At 37.2% G+C, this 25,802-nt stretch overlaps 2 protein-coding genes, 1 non-coding gene and 1 pseudogene across 3 annotated transcripts; 2 read left to right on the forward strand and 2 right to left on the reverse strand.

Annotated features, from left to right (window-relative positions):
* Positions 1–999: 999 nt before the first annotated feature.
* Positions 1,000–8,992, reverse strand: LOC119990571 (annotated as a pseudogene).
* A 4,293-nt stretch (positions 8,993–13,285) lies between these two features.
* On the forward strand, positions 13,286–15,956 carry LOC119991444 (mitochondrial dicarboxylate/tricarboxylate transporter DTC-like). Its single transcript, XM_038837797.1, has 5 exons — positions 13,286–13,609; positions 14,376–14,437; positions 14,571–14,932; positions 15,073–15,287; positions 15,633–15,956. Exons 1-5 carry the CDS (start codon positions 13,286–13,288, stop codon positions 15,681–15,683), a joined length of 1,014 nt encoding a protein of 337 aa, XP_038693725.1. The 3' UTR covers positions 15,684–15,956.
* A 72-nt stretch (positions 15,957–16,028) lies between these two features.
* LOC119990747 lies at positions 16,029–17,970 on the reverse strand. Its single transcript, XM_038836824.1, has 3 exons — positions 17,412–17,970; positions 16,558–16,764; positions 16,029–16,454 (listed from the first exon to the last, which is right to left on the reverse strand). Exons 1-3 carry the CDS (start codon positions 17,949–17,951, stop codon positions 16,392–16,394), a joined length of 810 nt encoding a protein of 269 aa, XP_038692752.1. The 5' UTR covers positions 17,952–17,970; the 3' UTR covers positions 16,029–16,391.
* Positions 17,971–18,062: 92 nt separating this feature from the next.
* TRNAP-CGG lies at positions 18,063–18,134 on the forward strand. The gene has a single exon. It is a non-coding gene; the product is annotated as a tRNA-Pro (tRNA).
* Positions 18,135–25,802: the final 7,668 nt, after the last annotated feature.

Below are 25,802 nucleotides of genomic sequence, written 5' to 3' on the forward strand. Positions count from 1 at the left end.
GTGGTCTTGGTCAGGTTTATATTGTGTATTTGTTTGAGAGAGTGAAATTTTTTGTCACCGAGTTCTATTTCAGTTATTGAGTGTTCAAATGTTGCAACTTAGAAACAGAAGTTGAAATTTATTCCAACATAATAATTCAGACAGATTTTTAGATTTTTGGGATTTTGAAACACTATGCTGAACAGGACTCCCATTGAGTTGTCCATCAAGGCATATATGAGGTATTGAGCAGTACTGCAGACGACACTCGGGGAGCATTTTCTCGGAAACTCTCAGGTGGCTTGTACACCTATGGGAATTGAAAGTCTTAAGGGAATCAGACTCCTATTAGAAAAGGAAGAAAATATATTCACTTCCGAAAAACTCTCCTAAGAATCACAGAGGAATAGATAATTTGTTACCTAAATTGATCTCTACCCAACACCATATTAACAAGGGCCTATGCCCTAGATAATTATAATTCTTAGTATCCAAAACTTTTGATTACTAGCTAAGGGAGAGCTCCGAGCACAAGAATAAAAACAACTTAGGACCCCCATAGCTCATCTCTTCTCCTGCATAGGTAACCGAAGATTAGCCGAGCAATCGCTTCCGAGCATCTAGCCTGACCATCCCGATAGAACTCAAAGAAGTTTTGGATGTCATAAGGTATGATAATATTTTCAAAGGAGCAACCATTTTTTAAGCTTTGTCAGATAACCAAGGTTCCATTTGGTGTGTTTTATATTTTCTATGTTTTCCGTGTTTTCTAGTTTTCCAAAAAAAGTCTTATTTCTTTTTCTGTGTTTTGCAAATTGTTTTAAAGCGATTTTCTATTTTATGTATCTTTAAAAGAACAACCAAACATGTTTTCGAAGTTGTTTTCTATTTTCTCAAAAATAAAAACAAAAAATGTTTGAAAAACAAGTATATCATACATAAAAAGACTTCATTAACTTGGGATGAAACTCTCCCCCCCTTTGCGCATAGGTTAAAAAAGAGACATGCAAGTGACACTAAGATTACACATGAAACAGTGAACAAATTGGTATTGTTTCACAAAACTACTTCAAATGGGTATTTTTTGTTCAATCCGCATGTTCAAACCTAGAATAAGATATGGAAAACATGTGATTCACCTGCTATAAGTACTGCATGAACGACAGGAAAAGTTGGCTCAAACTTAAATACATTTCATAAAATTTTCATTCAAGTACAAGACAAGGATGTCCACTGAACAAGGCTTCAAGGAATTCAATCCATAACATCCTGCACAAAAGAAATTAAGCTCACTAGCCTTATGTTAATAATAGTTACTTTGATCAAGCAATTAAATCTTTCTGAAAATAGCTGGGACAGAAGGAGGAAGAGAAAATGAACTTACTTCAATTAATCATTTGGCCAGTCGGGACACAAATTTGCTGATAATGATACCCAATACGCTAAGAAGTATGAAGAGCTGTATTGTATTATTAAAAAAAAACAGCAGATGTCAAGGAAATATTTTTCACTAAGCAGGTAGACAAATTTTATTCTTTTTTTAAATTTTAGGCACAAACTCACCACAAGAGGGCCATGTTTTGACTCATTATCAAGCATGTAAGATTTCCTGGTACAATCCAAAACCTATTGTCAATGGAACTCTGAAGGGTAAAGAAAATAACAGAAAAGAAAATTAAGATCCAGGAACCAGAAACAATGTTTTTTTTTTTTAAATACCTCCTATTTAGGGCTCCTGAGTGCAAGCATGTTTTCTGTATTGCATCCAGCCTGCTCAGCGTTATTGTCGAATTAGGATCGTCCTTATCAACCTACAGTCGCTAATTGTGCATGTTCAGTGTCTAAGCACAAGTTATCTTTATAACAATGTAGCAAATAGAAGCATGTTTGGAAAAGGTAGATGCAACAACAAAAGCAACATGAGCAATCTCAAGTGACTAAAAGAATTCATTCACAAGTAAATACAAGCCAATTATTGATTGTCACTATCAGAAAGTGATTTGCAGAAGTCCGAAAATCAACCAAATAATCGAACATACAATGACATATGACTACACTTTAGGCATGATCATGACTCCCAACAAAGAAGCACACCGGTTGAGTTATCAGATAAGTAACTAATGGCTCCCATTGCAGGTGTGGGATAATTGAATTGCAAAAAAGAGGTTTTTATGATTTTGCTTAGGTTGTAATGAAGCAATAATTTTGCCGTTGCACTATGGATTGTCCAGTGTGTCTAATCAACCAGCATACATATATATATATCTAGTTCGTAAGGAAATCTCCTAAAGAAAATGCAGAAGCATTGCAGCCAAAGTGAGTGCTTCAAGATTGCCTGTATTGTGTCTTTTCACACAATTAATGCTGGCAAGAGTCTATTTTGGCACGAATCGTGGAGACTTAAAGGGTTTCATGAATAGGAATCATGAGGTCCAAACACTATTTCAAGAAAATTTTAAGCTGGTGTAAAAAATTAAGTAAAACAAATAAAGATGCATCTGATTTCCTTGCTATTTGGCACTGAAAGAAATACTGTACCTTGGACCTCAGTATGCATGAAAATTCGTAGAAAGCACCATATACATCAGACATTGTCCTTGTTCGGTCGAAGACTTTTGCAGTTAGACCTGTGCCACAAAGTAGACAAATCATTCACTAGGAATTATGGAAAATAGAAACATGTCAGTCATAGACAATTAAGAACAGAACTAACAACATCAAAATAAGTTTTTTATTTTATATACACAAGCGAATATGTGGCCAAGTGCTAGAGTGCGGAGGTGCAACCTAGAGGTCACATTAAACCTAGAATAGCCTCTCCACATATTTTGTAGGGAATAAAGTCTACGTACATCCTGCATGTCTCTGACCCCGCCCACTGCGAGAGCCGTGCGCTGGAGTTGTTTACCTTTTTTACCCTATATACAGAGTGTTCTTAGAGGAGTCTGAAAGAGCAATAGGAAAGGAATATTTATGCTCTTGCAACCATATAACAGCAAAATTAAAGCATTACTTGCTCAGCCCAAAATTAAAAATTGATCCCAACCAATACAAGTGCATTCATTTGGGTTATTCCACATCTCAGCCCAAAATTATCTATGCTTTAGCCATAAACAGATGAGTTAAAAGAATGACTTGCCATGCCATCAGATTGTTTCACTTTTCAGATTACATATTCATGAACATCAAAGCTATAAATGTTGCTGCCTTCAATAGCTACCATGCTTTTAATAAACCCTCTGGGCACTGAAATGAACATATTCCCATGTCCTGAGTCAAGTTACAGGCATTATGATAAATACCCTCTATGGGTAACTAGCTTTGAAGTGTGGATCCTGTCATCGACTCATTGGTCAAGTACTCCATAACCAAAACCACCATTCTTAGAAGAACCCTGATCTAGGACCAAAAGTTAAGAATGACGATAATGGAAGATGTAATAGCAGTATGCAGGGGAATAAACAGGGGACTACTAAAATGTATCACGGAGAATAGCACTTGAAGTTACATATAATAATGTGAACCGGAACATGGGTTCAACGACATCATCTTGTGGTAATTTTGTCCTTAGTACCATAATACCAAACAAAGTGGAACCCATGAATGAAAAGGTAAGTCATTTGGTCTTGAGGGTTCTACAGGGCCTCTAAACATTTGTTTTGTTACATATCTTACCTGCACATTTTCAGCTGCAATTAAAAAAAAGAATAGATTAGATATATATTTTACCACGCCTCATCTTGACTATGCTTCTGAAGACTTCAACATTGTTGTAGCACAATGCCAGTGTTCCAATTGCTACAATCTAGCAAACGCAGTAATATGAGATAGTTCATATATATTAAGAATCACATCACGTATCAAAGAGAAGTTGGTGTAGTGGTGCAAATAGTTGAGAAAATTTAAGTGGGAGAACTAGCAGGAGAAAAAGTGATCAAAAAAGACAAGGACGAAAAAATAAGAAATGATGTGGACTCTATAAGATTGACTGAAGTGTAGCTTTAGATTGAAAAAAATGGCAAAGGAGAACTTATGTTGTGAATTAAAAGAAATTTCTTTTGGGGACGTGTAGCTGAGACCCTAGGCTTTTCAGGATAAAGATTTCATGACAATGACGATGATGATAAAGGCCATAAACAGATTCGGAAGACTTGTCAATCAACTAGAGGCCGTGATACCAATGAGCAACTAAAAGAGAATTGAACAACTCTGCTTATACTAGATGCACAACTAGGAAAATATCAGATTCAAGACAAAAGATATTTCCTAACGAACATAATGCAAACAGAAACATATTTAACCATTGCCATAGAAGTTTCAAGTTGATTTCCATGTCACAGAAGCATTGGTATCATATATTCATATCCATTTGATTGCCCATGGAAAACCTCAGAAATAAAGAAAAGAATGCATAAAATGATATGCTGCCTGAAGGGGAAAGAAAAAAAAGAAGAGTGCACTATAGATCAGTAATATAAAACTCTGCCTATCAATATTGCCTGGATTTCAGTTCACTTTTAAAATTTGAAGACAACAAATCCTAATTCAAGGATCCACAGATGTCAACTTAAGTTTCTTGGAAGCTTACTCCCATGGATCCTCTTCATTATTTTCCTTCTAATCCTATTAACCTTTTGAAAAATAAACAAAGAGCCGTGGTTCTAGAAAAGGTCATCAAGCAGAGAAATAACAATCCTGAGAACCATTGATAAACTATTCTTGTTTTCCGACTAAATCAAAAAGTCATAAATAAAAGTCACATCTGAAAATATATATAAAGGAACCCAAATCACCGTATCTAACAGATAACAAGACATGAGATGTTGATGTTGTGTTGAATAAGATTCCTACCTGAGGGATGGCACAAAATCGGAGTATGGCAGGATCTCGTAAACTAGACATGTATTTTAAGCAATCCTCAACATGGATCAAAGAATTAGTTACCATGTCATTCAAGCATTTCACTGCCTTACTTGAATTTTCCTCATATTTCAAGTCCTGAGGTGCCAAAAAGAATGTCAAGTTAGAAGTTGTGATGCAAATAACACAATGACATTAAAAATGTTAACATGTGACCTGTTTCATACTGGATGTAATCCAGAATGATGAAAATACTACCATCATATGAACATATGAAAGAAAAAAGAAAAAAGAAAACCTCAAGTTTGTTAACATATTTACTCCAGATCTCACGAGGCCAAAACATGCGTGACTCAGTTTTCTCCTCTATATCTTCTGGATAATCACGAATGATGTGCATTTTCTGTGATTTATCAGAAGCACAAGGGATACCATGTTACAAATAAAAGTTTAGTAGATGTGCATTACAAATTGCTCCCTCACACAACTTATGAATACCTCGAGCAATAATCCCATTGTGTTGGAAAGAGACTCTGGAGCCAGATCTTCCAATCCAGAGTCATGGAAAAGCTTGGAAAGACCTAACCCTACAAGTCCTGATACATAGTGGCAATATTCATCATAGTCATCAATAGTTTCTACCTGCAACATAAACATTACTGGTATCATTAAAGGCAAACAACTCCCGTGCACAAACTTCACTAGTCAACCAATGTGGCAAAAACTACTCCGAAGCTTATATCTCCATTCTCACTATACATAATATGCATATGATATATCTCTGTTTTTCCCAAGGAAATCAATATAATAAACTAATGATAATAACTGCATAAAGAAAGATACTTCTAAAAACCATCAGATAAACCACACGACGTTTTTGGTGAAAATATTGCTCGTCTTGTCAGCAGTTGATTGATTAGAATATGCATCTATCAACCTATTGCTCCAGCCATATCACTTACCTCCTTGCATATAAATTTTGCCATTCCTGCGCCCATTCTCTGCGTAATTTCCTCAATTACCTCCTGACAACTGCCATGAATTTCATGGTAAGTTTTTCAGTTAAGAAAGAAAGCATAAAGCGAATTCTTTAATCACAGAGTGTCGTGTCTACAATTCTACATGCACTCAAGACCTAAAAATTGTCAATTCTAAGGAAGATACTATACATTAATCACATGAAACAAAAGCACATTATCAATGGATAAGCATAAGAAAGCCAGGATAAACAGTTGTAGACCTCAAAACTCTCAGGCACAGTTCACTCTATTAGCACATAAACCATCGTAATTTCTAATTCAGCATGTAATCCCTGATTGACAGCTTGTTTGAGTGTCAGGTTTTGGGGTTCTTCTTTTTGTGGGAGTATTTTTTATCATTTGAATATCTCCCCCTTAAATTTTTTTGGGTTGCACCCCCTTGGTGCTTGAATAAGATTTTTTCCATTCAAAAAAAAATGTAATCCCGGATTGGATAATGAATTTCTTAGGGTTCACTATGGCATTACTTATTTTTATCCACCTCTATTTTTTTTCCAATCTACATATAATAAATGTAAAATCAGTTTTAATCTATAAGATGCAAACCTTAGATGACATGTACAAGCGAATGATACATTAGGTACTTGACAAAATGATTCGTAATTTAAGATGAAAAACAAGGTCATTTAGAGTTTCTGTGTTTCTTATATCACTAGAATGAGCACTACAATAGCATATATGTCATATAGATATTTAAATATCCAGAAATCAATTTGAGAAATGAATATCATTTTATTTCCCAAAAGTTCAGGAAGTCATGTTTTTTTAGTATATTGAGGGAAATGGTAAATAACTGTGGATTTAGACTTTAGAGGACTGTTGATTGTTCAATCAATTATTTCAAATGATAAAAGATCCTTTATAGTTAGTAAGAACCAGAAAGTTGCAAGAACAGAAGTTACCCCTTCCCAAGCTCCAGAAAAGCAGTTGAAACATGATGAAACTGGTTCATGAGCTTCTTGTCCTCTTTTGTGCCACCTGATACCAAAGAAATAGGAAAATTATTTGAGAACTGGGATTGTAAAGGATGCTAACTTATAAAGATTATAACAACACGGTCCTCCACTTCAGACACATACTTTTAACCATGTGGAGGAACAGTTTTCGAATCCCATATGATAGAGGACCATCTACTAGAATGCTGATCGTTAAAGCCGGTAGATTTTGTCATGACACTCAAAGTGGTAATCCCAGAGGAGAATAGAGATTATAAATATGGAAATTGGAATGTTAGAATATAAACGACTCTAACACAATAGCAAATCCCCTTTAAAACTTCTCAAGGTGAACAAGAAATGATTCCACTAACTAAAAGTTTAAACAGTAGTTTCAGGGGTTCATTAAAAGTAACCAGATGATTTTTGATGTAAACATGATACCAGTTCAGACAAATACTGTAGAATGTAAATAAACAAATGCTTGAAGAAGCACCAAACATATAACTAGTACAAAAATCTATGAGATCAACTTTTTGAAGTACAAGGAGTAAGATCTATGTTATTGTCAGTGGAATGTTGGAGAACATGAACGAGAACTAGATGATGATGATGAAATTTCAAAGGGGCTTACATGAAAAATGCCAGTCACGCTCATATAGGTGTTGATGAAAAGTTTTCAGGATAGGAACTTTTACATCTGTAGGTATACTTGGATCATCCTCTGAAACGAACAATCATAACAAATTATATAAGAAAGGAAATGCCATATTAATATGATAGTAAAGGGACAAGATAATATTAAACTAACCTAGAAGCTAGAACAGTGTTGTAACTTCAGTCACATTAGAATATATGTTTCAAGAAAAGGAAAAAAAAAGATTTCCTAAAATTGTTGCAGACAAGGTGGGGAGCTGTTGTGTTCTAATATTTACTGGACAGCCATCTTCTAGAAATGTTCCACTGGAAAGGTTCAAAGCTAAGAGAGAAGATATATGTCATGATCTCTAGTACCAGCGTGCATCGCAGTTACTGTGACAAAATTACCTACAAAGCCCCACATGGACATCCATGATTCGTTCTAAAAAAAACCCAGACTTTAACAAAAAATTTAGAGAGCAAAACCTGTATATGCTATTTGGCATTGAATGGAACCCAAATTTATAAAATAGGCTCATCAAATCTTCAAAATTATACAGTATAAGGATCAATATTTAATTTAGAAATCAAAATTGAATAAGCCAAACTTATTTCTCAAACTACAAAACATAAACCAGCTTAGAAGTTTTAAGGATTTATGAGGCCTAACCAACAGTATCCAGGGCTCGAAGAACCAAATAATACACACACACCTGCAGATCAAAAGCGATATTTTGGCAAAATTAGAAACAATATACATCAAACATACACTATAGACATTAAAAATAAAACATGGCATGCATATATAACAACAGGAGATCCTGCATAACTCATCACGTCAGACGTATTGAAGTATAAACTCCTACACACGTCATGGCGCATATGACATTAAGTAGAACTCACATTGTCACGGATATGGGGACCAAGTTGTTGAATGACAAGAGCAAAGCTGCGAGAGACCTTATGGAGCACGGTGTAACAGAAGCTCCAGTGAGGCTGCAATGGGATCTGCTTCACTGCTCGATTTGCCTCCATTTTCAGCTTCAACAGAGGATACAAATCATCCAGATGCTTCAACATTGTCCCCAAACTCTCCATTTCTCTCTCAGATTTAGATACTGAGAATCAGATTAAAAAATATCTGGATTTTCGTAGTGGCTTTTGTAGGAGAGAATTGAGTTGAGTGCCATCATTAATAGGATTTCATCATTAACTCACAGCTGAGACTACATTTTCTTGTCCTTACTTTAATAGGATTTCATCATCTCCCTCTGTAATTAAAAACAGAAACTGCAAGCACAAGTAACGGTACACGTTCTTCATGATGGTCGCCATGTAATATGGTATCCCAAGTATCACAAAGAGCGAGGCAGAGTCCTCATGAAGTTACTGAGACAGTGATGGGCTTACTTTGCTTTTTCGCGTTCTTAGTGGCGCCATGATCTTCTCTCGGGTTAAGTCAACTTTTGACCATTGAAAGATACTCAATATTTCACTTTGATCATTAAAGATCAAACATTCTAAATTGATTACTCAAAGATTTTTTTAATACAATTTGGCCACTCGGATAGATTTGATTTGAGGTATTTGGGGCAATCAAACCTGCTGAGCTGTCGTGTTGACTATTAAATCCATTTTTTGCTTATGTGGCTTGCCAAAGTGGAAAATAAAAATTTTAAAAAAGAATACAATGACACCTATATTCTTCTCCATAAAAAAAACACACTTTAGAAGAACAAAACCTCGTTATCAAAAAAAAAAGAAGAAGATCAAAACCTCTTCTCCCGATTTTCCATAGCTCTTGTCTATCTCCAACTCTCTTATTCCCATAAATCCCTGAATTGCCCTTGACCTCAATCTCCATTCTCCCGTACACTTGCTTCTCTCTAACACAACTCCCGCAAGCCTCTGCATAATGAGTTGCACTCCATAGCAGATGCCAAGGACGTGTACCGTGTTCTTCAGTGCCCACTCGATGAAATCGATAGGGAATGCAGGGGAGTCGGGGGTGTGGACGGCCCAAGATGCTGTTAGGATCCGGCGGCTCGAGAAGCAGCGAGAGACGCATACGTTGGCATGACCCAATCTAGGTTTGATTTCTGTGGGTTTTAATTTTTGGGTGAAATATGAGTTTTGATTTATGGCCAAGAATGGTGAAATTTGGGTTTTTATTTATGCTTGAAATATGGGTTTTGATTTGTGGCCAAGAATGGCGAAATGTAGGTTTTGATTTGTGCCCAAAAATAGTTAAATCTGAGTTTTGATTTTTGGCCAAGGATGGTGTGATCTGAGTTTTGGTTTAGGCGTTGGAGGATTTTATTTTATTTTGATAAATCTGGGTTTTGATTTTTTTTAGAGTTTTGAGGATTTCTTTTTTTGATGGGGAAAAGATAAATGAAGTGTTATTATTATTTTAAAATATTTTGTCATGTATGGTTCAGATTTTGTCATTTGGATAATATATATATTTTTTATTTTTTATTTTGACAATTGTCACGCCACATAAGTAAAATAATAATTGTATTTAATAGGTCAACGTGACACATCAGATGATTGACTGTCCCAAATCTCTTAAATCTGCTCGGGTGGCCAAATTGTATAAAAGAAAATCTTTGAGTTATCAACTTGGAATGTTTGATTGAAACTTTCAATGACCAAAGTGAAATATTGATATCTTTCAGTGATGAAAAGTTGACTTAACCCATCTTCTCTCACTTCTGTCCACCCCATTTTCACTGCAGAGGTGAAGGCAATATAAACTCTACTTGAAAGAGGAACCCACCGAAATCCGTAAAGCTGATCTTTGAAACAGACTCAACGGAATCAACGGTGTTGGGCTTTCATGATCATCGCCTGGAAGAAGCATTGTCTCGATGCGGATTTAGCCCTGGTTTAGGGTTTTTATTGCTCTTGGAAGCAGCTTTAGTCTCGAGAGAGAAATTTTTCTGGCATCCATATATACCAAGACCCCAACAGAGACGGAGCTGAGGGTTGACGGAAATCTGTACATATTTGCCGTATGAGAGAGAACCAGCGTTTGTGAACCCAACTGTGGAATTTTATCAATTCATCTATATCCACTTGCTTTGGGTTTTGCTCCTCCATTTTCCTGATTACAACGTAAAGAAAATTGGGAGAAAGATTATAAACGCTGCAAAAATTAGCAGAGAAATACCTAGCAATTCAAATTAGTTGATCTTTTAACATGCGCGAAAGATCAACTGTGGAATTTTCTCGTCCGAGCTTTAATGTCTTAAAAATAATTCCACACGGATGATGGGAAGCATCCGTATCATTAAGCGCCGATATCATTTCAAGAGAATCGCTTTCCACTTGAATCACGGAATATCAATTGCAAGGGCAAAATCCACCTCAAACAAGATAGCACCAACTTTCGCATGAACCACGCCCAATCCCACTTGCCTCCATCCATACCCCGAGCCAATCACCTGACCATTTGAACCACGCAGAACTACCCCATACCCCGTATGAGTCGGACGTCAAGGCTGCATCACAATTTAGCTTTACACAACCAACGGGAGAGGGGCACCAAACCTCTTGAGTCATATTAATCCCAACAGAGGTGGAGCGAACACGAGGTCCTCCATGCACCACCCTATATCCGTCTCTCTTAGTCTTCGCCATTTGTACCAATTTCTTTGAAGTGCTATAGACATCATCCCATAACACCTTGTTGCGATTAAACCACGAAGCCCATCGAACACAAGCTATTAAGGATAACTTCTTCTCTTCAAAAGTAGAGCAGACTTTCTTAAAAACATCCACAAAAATTCGGCAAAAAGTATTTTTCATCTGTCATCTATTGATCGGGTTTCATTTTTGTCCCTTAACTTTTTTTTCCCTTTTTCGTCCCCCAACTATGAAAAAGTACTATGTTTATCCCTCGAATAAATCCGACCATTGAAAAATCCTACGTGGCATCATATTGTTTGTCAGATCAGGTTTTCCCAACCTCAATCTCACTTAAAATGACGAAAATGATACTTTTCAATAGTTGAGGGACGCAAATGGGAGGAAAAAAAAGCTTAGGGAAAAAAATGAAACTCGCTCCATAGTTGAGGGACGAAAAATCTCTTTTTACCACAAAAATTCCTCCTAAACTGTGACTGTTTGTTTATCTGCATAGATATCATTCAATAAATTTTTCATGCAAGTCTCTTAAAACAGTATGGATTAACATGTGCTACGAGGAAAACTGGATTCATGATCTTTTTTCCTGGAGTACAGCTTAAGCATGTTCAAATGGGTGAATTAAGAAAATAAACTGATTCTCCCAAGAGCCTCCAAGTGATCATAATTAAGAACTTTGTCTATACTTGTCATCCATGCATTATATATCCAAAGTCCAAGATGCAAAACATATTTAGTGTTTTTGGATTACCAATAAAAGAAACACTCTATAAAAGTAGCATCTCTGTTTTTTTTTTTTTTTTTTTTTTGCCTAAATCCATTGAATTTCACTGGTTTCAAAATTGCAGAATTTTATGTAACAATACGAATTCTTTGTTTTGAAAAAAAATTTTGAAATTTTACTGTCGTAAAAATTATCCATCTTGAATAAACAGTAAAATTTTACCGTTATAAATTTTCTCAATTTTTCTACCTAATAGTCTTGAATAAATTTTTCTATATAGTAGTGAGGAGAAATGAGAGAATTTGTATAAGAGAGAGTAGGAGGCAGCAAGGAAGACTTAAAAAAACATGGCTTGAATTAATAAGAAATTATATGAATTTAATAGGAGTGGATGAATATATGATCCATGATAGAAATGAATGAAGAAAACAAATAAACGTGGTGGATTTCCAATGATATTCTCATAGTTAGACTCATGTAACCGACCCAAAATTTTTCGGATAAAGGCTTGGGACTCAATCATCTTATTTGTCTGCTTACAACAAAAGTAGCACATACTTCTAGCTTAAGGTCTGCCTACTCTATGATGACTAAGACAATTAGGGTTTTTCGCAGTAAGCTTGTTTGGAGATCGACTTTCAGTTGACACTGCCGCGAAACTGTTCAAGTAGGCAATAGGAGCTCGACAAGTTAATTTCAATGAACACCTTATATTCTTAATGACTAATCTTGGTCATTAATTACAAAACCAGATTGGTAATCATCTTCTTTGAAAGAATTATGTTATTTTCTGAAGAAACCAGATTGTCTTATTCTAATAGGATTCATCCATAACCAACTCAAATTGTATGTATTGAGTATGGATTGGCCATTTGGTCATTAACTCACGAGATGTAAATGGTGCAACTTCTAAAATGTTGATCCACCATGCATGCGTTATATGTGTGTGCCTTGCCAGCCATCCCTATTCCCTAAGTCATACAATTTTATCATGCCAATCTATTGGAAAATGGAAATCCACATCAGGAGGGCCTTTACTTATATACTATTCAATGCACCGAGTCTTTACTTCGATAAATATTGAAAAGTCAAGCCTAAACACATCCAATATATTATCGTTTCTGGGTCATGAACCTTCACGTATTTGTTCTACGTGAACCGTCACCATTAATTCTTAAGCTCATAAAACACGTTCTGCTAGAGAGGGGCAAGGCCTTTATCGGTTGGTTATGAGAGAAACATACTTTGCAGTTTGTACACATCAGTCCATTGCCTGAACTCAGAATAATTGAATACAAATCCCAAAATAGATAGTACTTGTCACATATTATGCGAAAGCTTCCATTTCAAATACCATCATAAGTAAACCTTCACTCTCTTCTAAAGACTCCTCTCTCTATTTTGATAAAAGCTTAAAGACTCCTCCTTTAGGCTATTGTGTTCAAGATCATCTGAGAATGAGAGGCCAAGAAATGGAGAATCAGTCAAATATACCCAGTAGTGACATGAATCAAGAAATGGGTTTTGTGAAAGAGGAGGAATATAACCACTCGAAAAATTTCCCGGCTGCTTCCTTAGTTGGTGGTGGGTCTTGGTGGTGGCAAAGTGTGAAGCCATTTGTTCATGGAGGATTAGCAGGAGCTACCTATTATGCGCTTTCTTGGGGATCCTTCCAGTTTATTGAACTGCCACTTCTTCGCATACTTGGTGATGAATTTAAAGAGTCTGCCAAAATAAGAGAGGATTTAGGCAGGCTTGCAAAATCAAGGACCTCTTACGGGGTGAGTGCTTTCTTTTTGGTTCCTTATTTTTTTCTGTTTGGTTGACAAGAAAAGTGAATCCTTTCATTAATTATTTTGACAAGAAAATGGGATCCTTTTAGTTTTTTTTTTTCTTTTTATTTTGGTTATGTTAGTTGACAAGAAAATGGGATCCTATTTTTTCCTTCTTCTTTTCGATTCCTTATATTCCTCTGGTTGACAAGGAAATGGAAAGATTGGTCTTTGTTATTGGCTTTGTATGTATAAAAAGACTGACTTTAGGTAGAATCGAACTCAGATAGGTTTTTTGGCTAAACCCTGAATCATAAAACCGAGGTTTTTTCGCCCCTGCAATCCAACCTAATAACTTAGGGTACATTCTAATTGGATGCTTAATTTGGTTGAAACCTTACATTGGTTTAGGTTTTGCTAGCTGCTGGTTGTTTATTGTAATTTTCTGAAAACTCAAAGGTTGATAAAGCTCCACAATGCACCTTCTTCGAGCCAGCCTTATGCATTTGTAGCTAAAGCTGTGCTTTGAAAATTTCAAGTTCTGTTCATATGACATAGTCAACAAGGAAATACATCCTGAGCTAGTTTCCGTATCTCATTTCTTTATCTCAACTTGATTATTTTACTTGAAAACAGTGAATGTCTCCCACTGTTGGGATGGAATGCAGGTGTTATCCGATCTTGATTGCCTTAGCACATAAATCTGTTTTGAAAGCTATCAAGTATTGTTATCTCCCATATATGACTGTATCTAAAATTCATCCCTTCTGGTCAGGGTCTGCCTGCACAAGTGCTGGCTGTAACTCTGTATAGAGCATTGGCATTCGGATCGTATGAGTAAGTATTTCTTTGTTTCTCAACAGATGGACAAGCACGTATTATTTCTCATCTCTTCTGTAACTTAATATTGATGGGCTTTTTAACTGGCTAGAACTTCTATTATAATAGTTTTCCTTCTTGGATTTCTTAGTGTTTTGACAAGAAAGGCAACTGCTCACAACAAAGGAATACCACTGAGTATGTATCAAGAAGCCTGCTGCGGAATTCTTGCTGGAGTAGCTGAAGCATGCATAGCATCTCCATTACGATATGCAGCCCTATGTGTGCAAGCTGACCGAAACAAACCAACTGCACAGCGTTTGAATTATAGAAATGCATTTGATGCCGCCTACCGAATCAGTGTAAATCAGGGGATTTCAGCATTATGGAGAGGAGGACTCCCTTATGCAAAGACAGTTGTGGCATTTGACATGGGCATGTTGGCATCATACAATCGAAGTTTCAATTACTTCTGGGCTTCTCGTGGTTACAATGAAACAATTGCAACGCTTGGTAATGATTTTATTTCTGCATACACAAGCTAATCCTTATGTTGATGGTAGCTAGACAGTCATGCACTTTGGCTTCAGAATTTTCTGGGAAGATATCAAAATTTGACAGTTATATATATTGTATTTTTTCTTTTGATTCAGGTGCAGGTGCTGTCTCGTCATTTTTTGGTATAGCTTGTTGCAGGCCATTTGTGGTTATTCAAGATTATATGCTTCATGCGAAACCCGGCTCTGATGGGAAGCCTCCATTCACAAGCTCTTTCGACTGTGCCCTGAAAATTTTGAAAGTGAGAGGTCTCAGGGAATTCTACCACGGATTTTCACTGCATCTCACCCGTGTAACCCCGGCTGTCATGGTAATTGCTTATGCTTGGTGCTTACTCTCGCTCCATATGCACACATAATTGATTCATGAGCTCTAGAAGGCACATAATTATCGGTACGAACTCTTCAGTACACGACACCCTAATGAATCTTCAGATGGGTTCATATACATAGTTTGGCCAATTCTTTCATTGGCTATCAACATATCTCAACAATCTCCCTTTATCCGGACTTGAAACAAACTGGGTTACTAGTTGGAGTCATCAGATCCTACTAGTACTCCTACTGATGTTCGTTATTACTCTTTGATGGCAATGCTCTAATCATTCATCCTTCATTATTTGTATTCTCTGACTCTGGTGTGATCGAATATGCAGTTTACATGGCTAGTGTTGGAAGATATCCGGAAAGAGAAGGGATTCGCTTGATTGTAGCAATCATGAACAACGAGGACCTACTACTACTGTGATTAAACTCTTATTTAAGATTCATAGTGTTCTAAAGCTATCTAAGGCATGTCACCATACTCCTTGAATTGTCCAGGGGATTGTGAAACGGTGTCGTTTCGTGATCTTGTTTCAAATCTACAGTCATGATGCATTTTCCTGCAGAGTATAAATCTCTGTAACCTTGGAAATTACAGAAGTTGAGAAGATGGTAGCTTCATATCAACCATCCCTTGAACCTTTTTGTCAGACCAAGAACCTGTTTCTGCATTCAAATAATATCTAGAAAAGAGGCATTTGTATTCTTTGGATAGCACAAACAACTGATGAATTCCACAATAGATAAAAATCCACTCTTCAGATTCATTGCACTGCCATATCCACTAAATAAATTAGGAGCGATTGCTTCTGCTTCAATACCATTACTTCAAAACTTCTGAAGTTCAATGATGAGCAAATGTACATAAACTAGATGAAATGAAAATAATGAAGTACCATTGTCATCCTTCATCTTCTGCAGCGCTTGTTGAAAAGAACAAAACTCTCGGATTGTTACTGAAATCAACACCAAATTGGGCACCACGCGAACGACAAATGCATTCATTTTCCAGTTGAATAGTGGAGAAGTAACGAGCACTGGGTGCACCCCTCTAAATCCAGTTATACAGAGATCGGCAAAAGGTTTGGAATTCATGCAAACCTGCTAATACCCCTACGACCACGCCTTGATTTGGTTGATACTTCTCCTTTTGTCTGCAACGAATGGTAAGAGTAAGACAATTAGCAACTCAAAGAACAGACAACATATTTGCATAAGAGAAACTTCAAAAAACAGCTAGTCTCTTTTGGTGTTTACCAGCAATGGCCGTTTTGATATCGTCTCTTTCCTCACAAAAGGTCTACGAGCCTGTTTTTTCTTTTCCTCTGCCTCCATTTTTGTGACACTGGGTCGGTATATAATTACAGTCCTGCCAATTAGACCAACCACCACTGAACCAGTAGCTTCCTCCAAATGTTTCACAACATCTTCTAGCTCCCCAGGACAAGTTCTGTGTATTTTAACCTATACAGTAGTTCTCAAGTTTTCATCTACTCAGCAAGAGCGCAAATATAAAAAAAGATCACAACCACAAAACTGCAACAAATAATGCATGCATTATCATCTGTTAATCTGGCATAAACCAAGACTTTAGCAAGTTTGCACACCCATTTTAATAAGTTTTTTCTACATATTCACGACTGGGGAAATGTTTACAAATTTGACTTGAGAAATTCCTCCACCTGACAAGCATTATCATCTTGAGGGAAGTGCCAGGCAACAAGATTTGAATCCTAAATCCTCTTCCAGTATGTCCAACTCAGAACTTGCTGCAACAACGTGATACTTCTAAATATGTGTTATCTGCACTACTACCTGTATCGGTGCAAGCAAACGCAATGGCAGTCTCAAACTGTGATTCAACAGCTATTCAAATCCCACTAGGGATACAACTTCTCTATATAGCAATTCATAATGAAGTACTCAAATTATGAAGAGAACAAAATTGTAAATTCTGCACGAAACTGACTGACATGCAAAAGGAATAGTCATACAACTAGCAGCAAGAACACTGTTTGGTTGCTAAGAAAATCAAGGAAAGTTCCCATGTTGTTTGCAAATCAAAATGTCAAAGTCACAGAGAAGAAAAGTTTGAAATATACAATAAATACCTTTAAAAGCTCGTTGGCTTCAAGGGTTTCGACGAAAGAAGCCGCGACATTATCGGTGACACCAGACTTGCCGACAAGCTGTGACTTGAGCTTCTTACCCAAGCTGTGGGCATAAGAAGCCAATTCCTTCTTCTCTTTCACCGTCAAACTCAGCAACTTCATACGCTTAGAGCTCACACCCACTCCCTCTCCATTGGCGCCGCCGCTAACATTAACGCCCTCCAATTGCCGATTTTCGGTTTCAATCTCAATTTGCTCATCGTCACTATCATCAACATATTCTTCGACAGTACCATTGTTATCTTCGTATTGGACCTCTTGGAACGGCAAGATCTCGTTTGGAGTTACAGAAGAAGAGGAGGATTGGGAGAGAGTGATAGAAGAAGGAGAGGAAGAGAGAGAGCGGCAGATGAAGCGAGGACGAGCGCCGAGAGAAGAAACGGAATGGCAAAGCGGGGTTTTGAGGCATTTTGAGAGGAAGGTTTTGGTGGTGCTGGATAAGCAAAGCGGCCGCAAGAGGAAGCTCATCGTCGTCGCCATTGTTGTGCGCTAGTTCAACTGAGCTTCTCCCAAATGATTTTGATGAGGTCTTGGCCTTCGAGGAGAAAATTATCAATCTAATTGTAATTTATCAAAATCTGTGCAAATGACGGGTGTTTGGTCTAGTGGTATGATTCTCGCTTCGGGTGCGAGAGGTCGCGAGTTCGATTCTCGCAACACCCCACTTTGTATTTTTTGGGCCTGAACCCTTTAAGAAATGACCATGATTATTGGGCCAAAAACCCATTAAGAATCAGAGTAACAGAACGATTGGGCTTGAAAGCCATTACCCCCTCATTTTTGGGCCTGAACCCCTTAAGAAATGACCATGATTATTGGGCCAAAAACCCATTAAGAATCAGAGTAACAGAACGATTGGGCTTGAAAGCCATTACCCCCTCATTTTTTCTTGTTTCAGCCTTTCAGGCATGGCTATGTTCGAATTTCTCGAGTCATTTGAGCTAGGAACCCATTAAGAAATTACCATAATTATTGGGCCAAAAACCCATTGCAATTCAGTGGACCACAGTACACAAAGCATAGATCCTCCTGCCAATCGAGAAACCTTCTCTCACTGATAATCAAATAAAAAGTAGACTAATAAATAAAACCTTTATGCTATATGTATTGCCTCCATTTACTAGGTCATTTACATTTTACAGAAGACGGAATACACGCCAAATTTTGGCCTTATTTTTTTTTTAATGTATTAAGTTACCCAATAAATTGGATAAAAGAGACTCATAGGCACTCAGGTCATCATAAAGATGGAATACAACTTAGAGGACTAAAAAAACAAGAACAAATTAAGAAAACACAAATACTAAAACGAACATTGTTAGACATTGCGGACGACACTATATTACATCAGACGCTGGGAACAACTGTCGAACGAGTCTGACTCCATCGATCTACACTAGGTAACAAAAACTAAACAAAAAAACCACACATATTGCAATTTGGATCTATAAGACAATGTAATATGTTAAATAAGGCTCAGCCCCACACAAAGGATCAAGGCCGAGGAGTCCAAGTACTCAATGAGGCCCAGCCCTCATATAACTTGAAAACTAAATATAAAGTTATTGTCTATAAGCTAATTCGGACGGATTAGAGAGCTCCGTAATTAGTTTTAAATTATAGAGTCTACAATTAAAATTCAATGGCTTGAGACATATGTCACATCACATCACATTTTTGTTTTGTTCATTTTTAAAATTTATATGACTTTTTCTTCACCATTAGATATGAATTATAAACTCTAGAGAATTGCGGAGCCTCCAAATCCAATTTGGACTCAACGCAAATAGTGAAAATAGTTGATACGGCTAGTTTGTGGTCTACGTGTTATAACATCTCCTGCTCATTATGACATTATACATAACTAACATGTGCACCTAAACAGAAATAATGTTGCTGCTATCCTTATTTGTGGGGAAAAAAGAAGAAGAGGGGGTGTGGAACCCACATGCCCATTGACACGAACGGGCCCAAGTCCCACCGCATGTGAGCTCATTTTTGTAAGATCCTGGTTGATTCAAAAAGTGGATGTAATGTCATGACCGCGACAGCTAATTAGCTTCAATTGATAGCCACTCACAATACAGAACCCATTTCCACTCCACAACTCTGTGGACCATTCGGAAAATTAAAAAAAGGTTTCACGTGCCAAACAACCTCACAACATGAATTCTTTGATTTCACTCCTCAGATAGTATGGAGGTTTGACAATGTGTTTGCATTGCATTTAGGTGCATCTCATCTCATAGCATTATAATTTTTTGTGACACATCAAACATTTTTTGTCAGTAGAACTCACCTCACAGTACCACAGCTTTTTACTTCGCAGCACCTCACCTCATCTCACCTTACAGCACTCCCAAACGGACACATTATATGTTGAATTGTCTCATGTAATCAAATTATGTCAATTATCTTATTTTAGGTTAATGTACAATGTAAATGTTAAGTGATTTTATGATAATATTATTATTCATCTAATATAATGGTAATTTAGATACGTCAAACGCACCTCACAACACCGCACCACAGTTTTAAAAGTGATGCGCCAAACAGTTTCGCATTTGAACTAACCTCACAGCAGTTCACAACACGTCCAAACGGACATAGTGTTTAAATCCATGCCACTCACTACAAGCTTCTATGATTCTGGAATAACTAACTTCCTGTATTCGTGGGAGGGATTTATAAGGCTGAATCCCAAAAAATTCACTTAACGTAGTTATGAGATACCTTACCGATCTATCAAAAGTAGTCTTCACAATAACCGATGAAGAGCCTATCGAGGTGTCATGCGGTTAGACCGAGGGGCTCCCCAACATTATCCCTTTGATAATGACATGTGTCTGTGTCTTATTGGAATGATATTTTGGTATTATCACATGGTACTCCAATAAAAAGATCCATTTGACCAATGAATTATGATTTATTTTTCTAACCCTAGTCGTTGGTTGGTTAAAACATAACCATCTTTAGGGTTTAGGATCATGTCACAGTTGGGACCCACAGTATCATTGCTCTAAGGTTGCATGTTACATCATTTGTTGAATTTGGATAAAAGAACATGTATAGATAGAGATGTGTGTGTGTGTGTAAAAAGAGGTTTTCGTGGTTCTATCATTTGGCAAGGATTTGTCATTTTTAGTGCTACCAAAACTACACTTTTAAAGTTTTAAGAGATTCATTCACAATGAAAAACGTAAAGAATTCCCAAAACCCATGTAGTTGATGTTCTTAAAGGCACCCATGAAAAAAAATTAATTAATCAATCCATACTTTAGCTATTGTTGACAAGGTCAGCCAAACCGATAAATGACGCAGCTATATTATTATTATTATTATATTATAGTGCATTTCATTGCTGTCATTTTTATATATGTGGTTGCAATTATCTACGACCCCAATGTCAGTACCAGACGGGCTATTAGCTGGTGTCTATCATTTTACGAGAGTGGCGTATGATACATAGTGCAATCGGAAGAAATATGCATAAAAATATCCCAAATATTTGTATAAAATGACAATTTAACAAATTAATCAGTTTATACAAATTATATATATATATATATATATATATATGTATATGTATTGACGGAGACATAATCAATTGTGATTGAACCATATCAATTGTGATTGAATCAGTTGCAGTATATATGGTTTGTATATATATCTTAGGCTACATTATAGGGTCAATGGTTGTAGTAATAAGGCAAGAAGTCTATAATTGAGGAGATATTTATGTAATTATGTAGATATATATATGACAGAGTTGTAACGAGGAATAATCAATATACACAGAACAGAAGCTTTGCTCTGTATCTTTGCTTCTCTTCTTTCTTTTTCTTCATGGTATCGGAGCGGGTACATATGTATCTGTCTCGTTGGTTTGTTTTCTAAAAATGGCTGAGAAAACTTCATCTGGTTTCGGAGAGGCTGGAGGTTCTGATATTTTGCCACCATCGTACACGTTTGATGCGAATTCGACTCAACGTTTATGTTCGGCTCAGTTCAATGGTTTCAATTATCTTCCTTGGTCAAGAGCCGTGTCATTGGCTCTTGGTGGAAGGTCCAGAATCGAGTTTATTGATAAGAACAATGTTGTTCCTGATGCTAAAACTGCTCAGTACAAATCGTGGTCAGCCAATGACCAGATGGTTCAAACGTGGTTACTTAACACAATGGAACCATAAATTGCGGAAATCTTTAGCTATTCTGAATCTGCTGCAGATCTATGGGAGGCTGTAAAGGAGATGTATGGCAACCAAAATAATGCTGCTCATATTTTTCAACTCAAGAAGGATATTGCGTGCTTGCAACAAGACGGAAAACCGTTTGTTCAATTTCTTGGACAAATGAAGAATATGTGGAATGAATTGGCGGTTTACCGACCTCATACCACTGATTCTACCATTCTACTGAAACGGGCTGAGGAGGATAAAATTTTCCAGTTATTAGCCAATTTGTCGCCTGAGTATGAAGATCTCAGAAGTAGAGTTCTTATGAATCCAGAGTTACCATCCTTTACAAGCGTCTGTGCAACCATTCAACGCAAAGAAACTCGTAAAAAGGTTATGACTGTGAGTCTTAAACCTGATCTTAGTGAAGCTCGAGCTTATTTATCGGATCGAAGACGGACTGAAGATCGAGGATTTAAGGGTAGAAGGCCTGATCTCAAATGCAATCATTGCAGTAATATAGGGCATATTGTTGACAGATGTTGGGTGCTTCATCCTGAATTGAAGCCGAAATTTCCAAGGGAGAACAAAGGTGGTCAGAAACATTTTCAGACATCAGGATACAAGGCAAATCAAGTGATTTCATCGTCTACAGATGAATCATCAAGGTTTGCTTCAAGCCCAATTACTCTTATTAATGAGTTTGCATCTTATCTTCAGACTAAACATGGAGTATTCGACAACACTGAAAGTGCAAACTCCACTGCCTTGCTTAGCCAGTTCGCTGGCTTCCTTGCTGAGACCAATAGTGGTGCTGCCGACAATACACAAGGTATTTTGAATGCTTTTTCCATAGCTCTCAATATTGGTAATATGCATGATTGTTGGGTTATCGATTCGGGTGCCACCGATCACGTCACTAATAGGACAAGCACTTTATTTGATTTTAAACCTTTTTCATCTACCATAACTGTAGCTAACGGTAAGAATGTCAATGTTGTTGGACGTGGGAAGGTTAAATTTCTCTCCAATACCATTGCATCTCCTGTTCTATGTGTCCCTTCGTTTCCGTTTCAATTACTTTCTGTCGGACGATTAGTGAAATCCTTAAATTGTCATGTTATTTTTTCTCCTCATAATGTTGTGTTTCAGGATATTGTTACAAAGAGGACGATTGGTGAGGGCTTCTTTTATCAAGGGCTTTATTATCTTCCCAAGGACAGTCACGTGTCTAAGGGGTTTCAAGTTAATGCTAGCCCTACTTCAGATCATTCCTTATGGCATCAACGTTTAGCTCATCCGTCTGCGCCTATTTTGTCTAAAATATTTCCAGATTCAACTAGAAAATCAATAAATTGCGATATATGTCATTTATCAAAGTCTACTCGATTACCTTTTTCTCCATCTTATTCTCATTCAAATAAAATTTTTGATTTAGTTCATTCTGATCTTTGGGGTCCTGTTCTTGAATCTTTTGATGGATACAAATTCTTTGTCACATTTGTTGATGATTATTCTCGCTATACTTGGCTCTATCTCCTAAAGTCAAAAAGTGATGTCTCTCATGTATTTCAAGATTTCCATAATCTTGTTATCAATCAATTCTCCACAAAAATCAAAGTTCTTCGATCGGATAATGGTACCGAATTTATGACACACGTCATGAAACAATATTTGAGCATGCATGGTATCATTCATCAAACTAGTTGTGTTGGCACCCCATAACAAAAACGGAATTGCGGAAAGAAAAAACCGTGACTTACTTGAGAAAACTAGAGCTTTGATGTTGCACATGAATATGCCAAAAATTTTCTGGTCTCAAGGTGTTTGCACGGCTGCCTATCTTATTAATAGGTTGCCTAGTCGAGTTTTGGATTTTACTTCTCCTTTTGAGTTGTTGACAGGAAACTTACCCAGCTTAACACATCTCAAGGTCTTTGGCTGTATTTGTTATGTTCACATTCAGTCCTCTCATCGTGATAAGCTGGATCCAAGAGCTATCAAGTGTGTTTTCTTAGGCTATTCTCCAACACAAAAGGGTTATAAGTGCTATAATCCCATTTATGGCAAGATAATAGTATCTCGAGATGTTCGCTTTGATGAGTGCACTCATTATTTTACTTATTCAACCGAAGTTGACAATCAGGGGAAGTATCCATTTCCGTTACCATTGACAGCCTGTGGGCCCATATTGTGCTATCAGGTGAACGATAATGTCGTGCCTACTATGATTGAATCCAGCAGTAGCATGCCAAGTGGTCCCGAGGACAATGAAAATATAGTTACAAGTGATAAGGTATTGGATGTGCCTGGTGATCCTCCACGCCGTTATCCATCTCGAGGTCGTCGACCTACATCTAAGCTCCAAGATTACGTGGCTTATTTGGTACGTTATCCTCTTACTGAAGCTCTTGGCTATCAAAAGTTATCACAGACACATGCAGCTTATCTTAGCACCATTTCCAACCAAAGTGAACCATGCAACTTTCATGAAGCTAATTGTCAGGAAGTTTGGCAACGTGTTATGCATGACGAGCTTCAAGCTCTTGATGAAAATCACACTTGGAGTGTAGCTCCGTTGCCTCGAGGAAAGAAAGCAGTAGGCAGCCATTGGGTGTATAAAACCAAGTTCAACTCCGATGGCTCTATTGAGAGACATAAAGCACGTTTGGTAGCACAAGGTTTTACTCAAACATATGGCGTTGACTACAAAGAGACCTTTGCTCCTGTAGCAAAAATGACCACTGTGCGTACCTTGCTTTCTGTTGCTGTGAATCATAACTGGTGTCTTTCACAAATGGATGTTAAAAATGCCTTCTTGCATGGAGACTTAGAAGAAGAAGTGTATATGAAGCTTCCACCGGGTCATCCTCAAAGTAATGATTCAAACATGGTATGTAGATTGCATAAGTCTATTTATGGACTGAAACAATCTCCCCATGCTTGGTATGCTAAGTTAAGTGCTGTTCTTGAAGAAATTGGCTTCAAAAGGAGTAATGCTGATCACTCACTTTTTGTTCGCAATAAAACCGATGAAAGGTTGATTGTTTTGATTTATGTTGATGATCTTATAATCACCGGTAATAATGATGCAACCATTTGTCATCTCAAGTATCTTCTTCATCAACGGTTTGCCATCAAGGATCTCGGCAAACTCAAATATTTTCTTGGCATCGAAATGGCGACTTCTTCCAAAGGTCTTTTCTTGAATCAGCGTAAATATGTGATGGATTTGCTGCAAGAGTTCAATATGATTCATTGTAAACCGGCTCGGACTCGTTTGGATAGTAAACTTCAACTCAATATGGGTGGTGAATTGCTGAGTTCTGTTCAAGAGTATCAACGGTTGGTAGGGAAGCTCATTTATCTCACAATTACGCGACCAGATATTAGTCATGCGGTTAGTCTTGTAAGTCAATTCATGCATTCTCCTACCGTAGATCATATGAACATTGTTAAACGAATTCTTCGCTATCTCAAGGGATCAATTGGTCGTGGTATTCTTATGAAAAATAATGGGCATTCTCAAATCCTTGGGTACACGGATACGGATTGGGCTGGAAATACTCTTGATCGGAAGTCAACAACAGGATATTGTGTTTTTACTGGAGGAAATTTGGTCTCTTGGAAAAGCAAAAAACAAATGGTGGTTGCCCGTTCTAGCGCCGAAGCAGAGTATCGTGCCATGGCTTCCACCGCTTCTGAACTCATATGGTTAAAAGCCTTGCTGGCTGATTTGGGTATCTCTCATCCTCAATCCATGTCCTTATGTTGTGATAATCAAGCTGCCATGCACATTGCTTCCAATCCGGTTTTTCATGAGCGGACTAAACACATCGAAGTTGACTGTCATTACATACGGGAACATGTCAAGTCGCAAGTCATTACTACCAAGTATACTCGCAGTGCTGACCAACTTGCGGATATATTCACTAAAGCTCTGCCGACGGATCATTTTCATCGCATCCTTTTCAAGCTTGGCTCAATCAATTTGCTTGATCCAGCTTGAGGGGGAGTATTGACGGAGACATAATCAATTGTGATTGACGTAATCAATTGTGATTGACGTAATCAATTGTGATTGAACCATATCAATTGTGATTGAATCAGTTGCAGTATATATGGTTTGTATATATATCTTAGGCTACATTATAAG

Source organism: Tripterygium wilfordii, chromosome 22 (genome assembly GCF_013401445.1).
Source record: "Tripterygium wilfordii isolate XIE 37 chromosome 22, ASM1340144v1, whole genome shotgun sequence".
In the NCBI taxonomy this organism is placed as follows: domain Eukaryota; kingdom Viridiplantae; phylum Streptophyta; class Magnoliopsida; order Celastrales; family Celastraceae; genus Tripterygium; species Tripterygium wilfordii.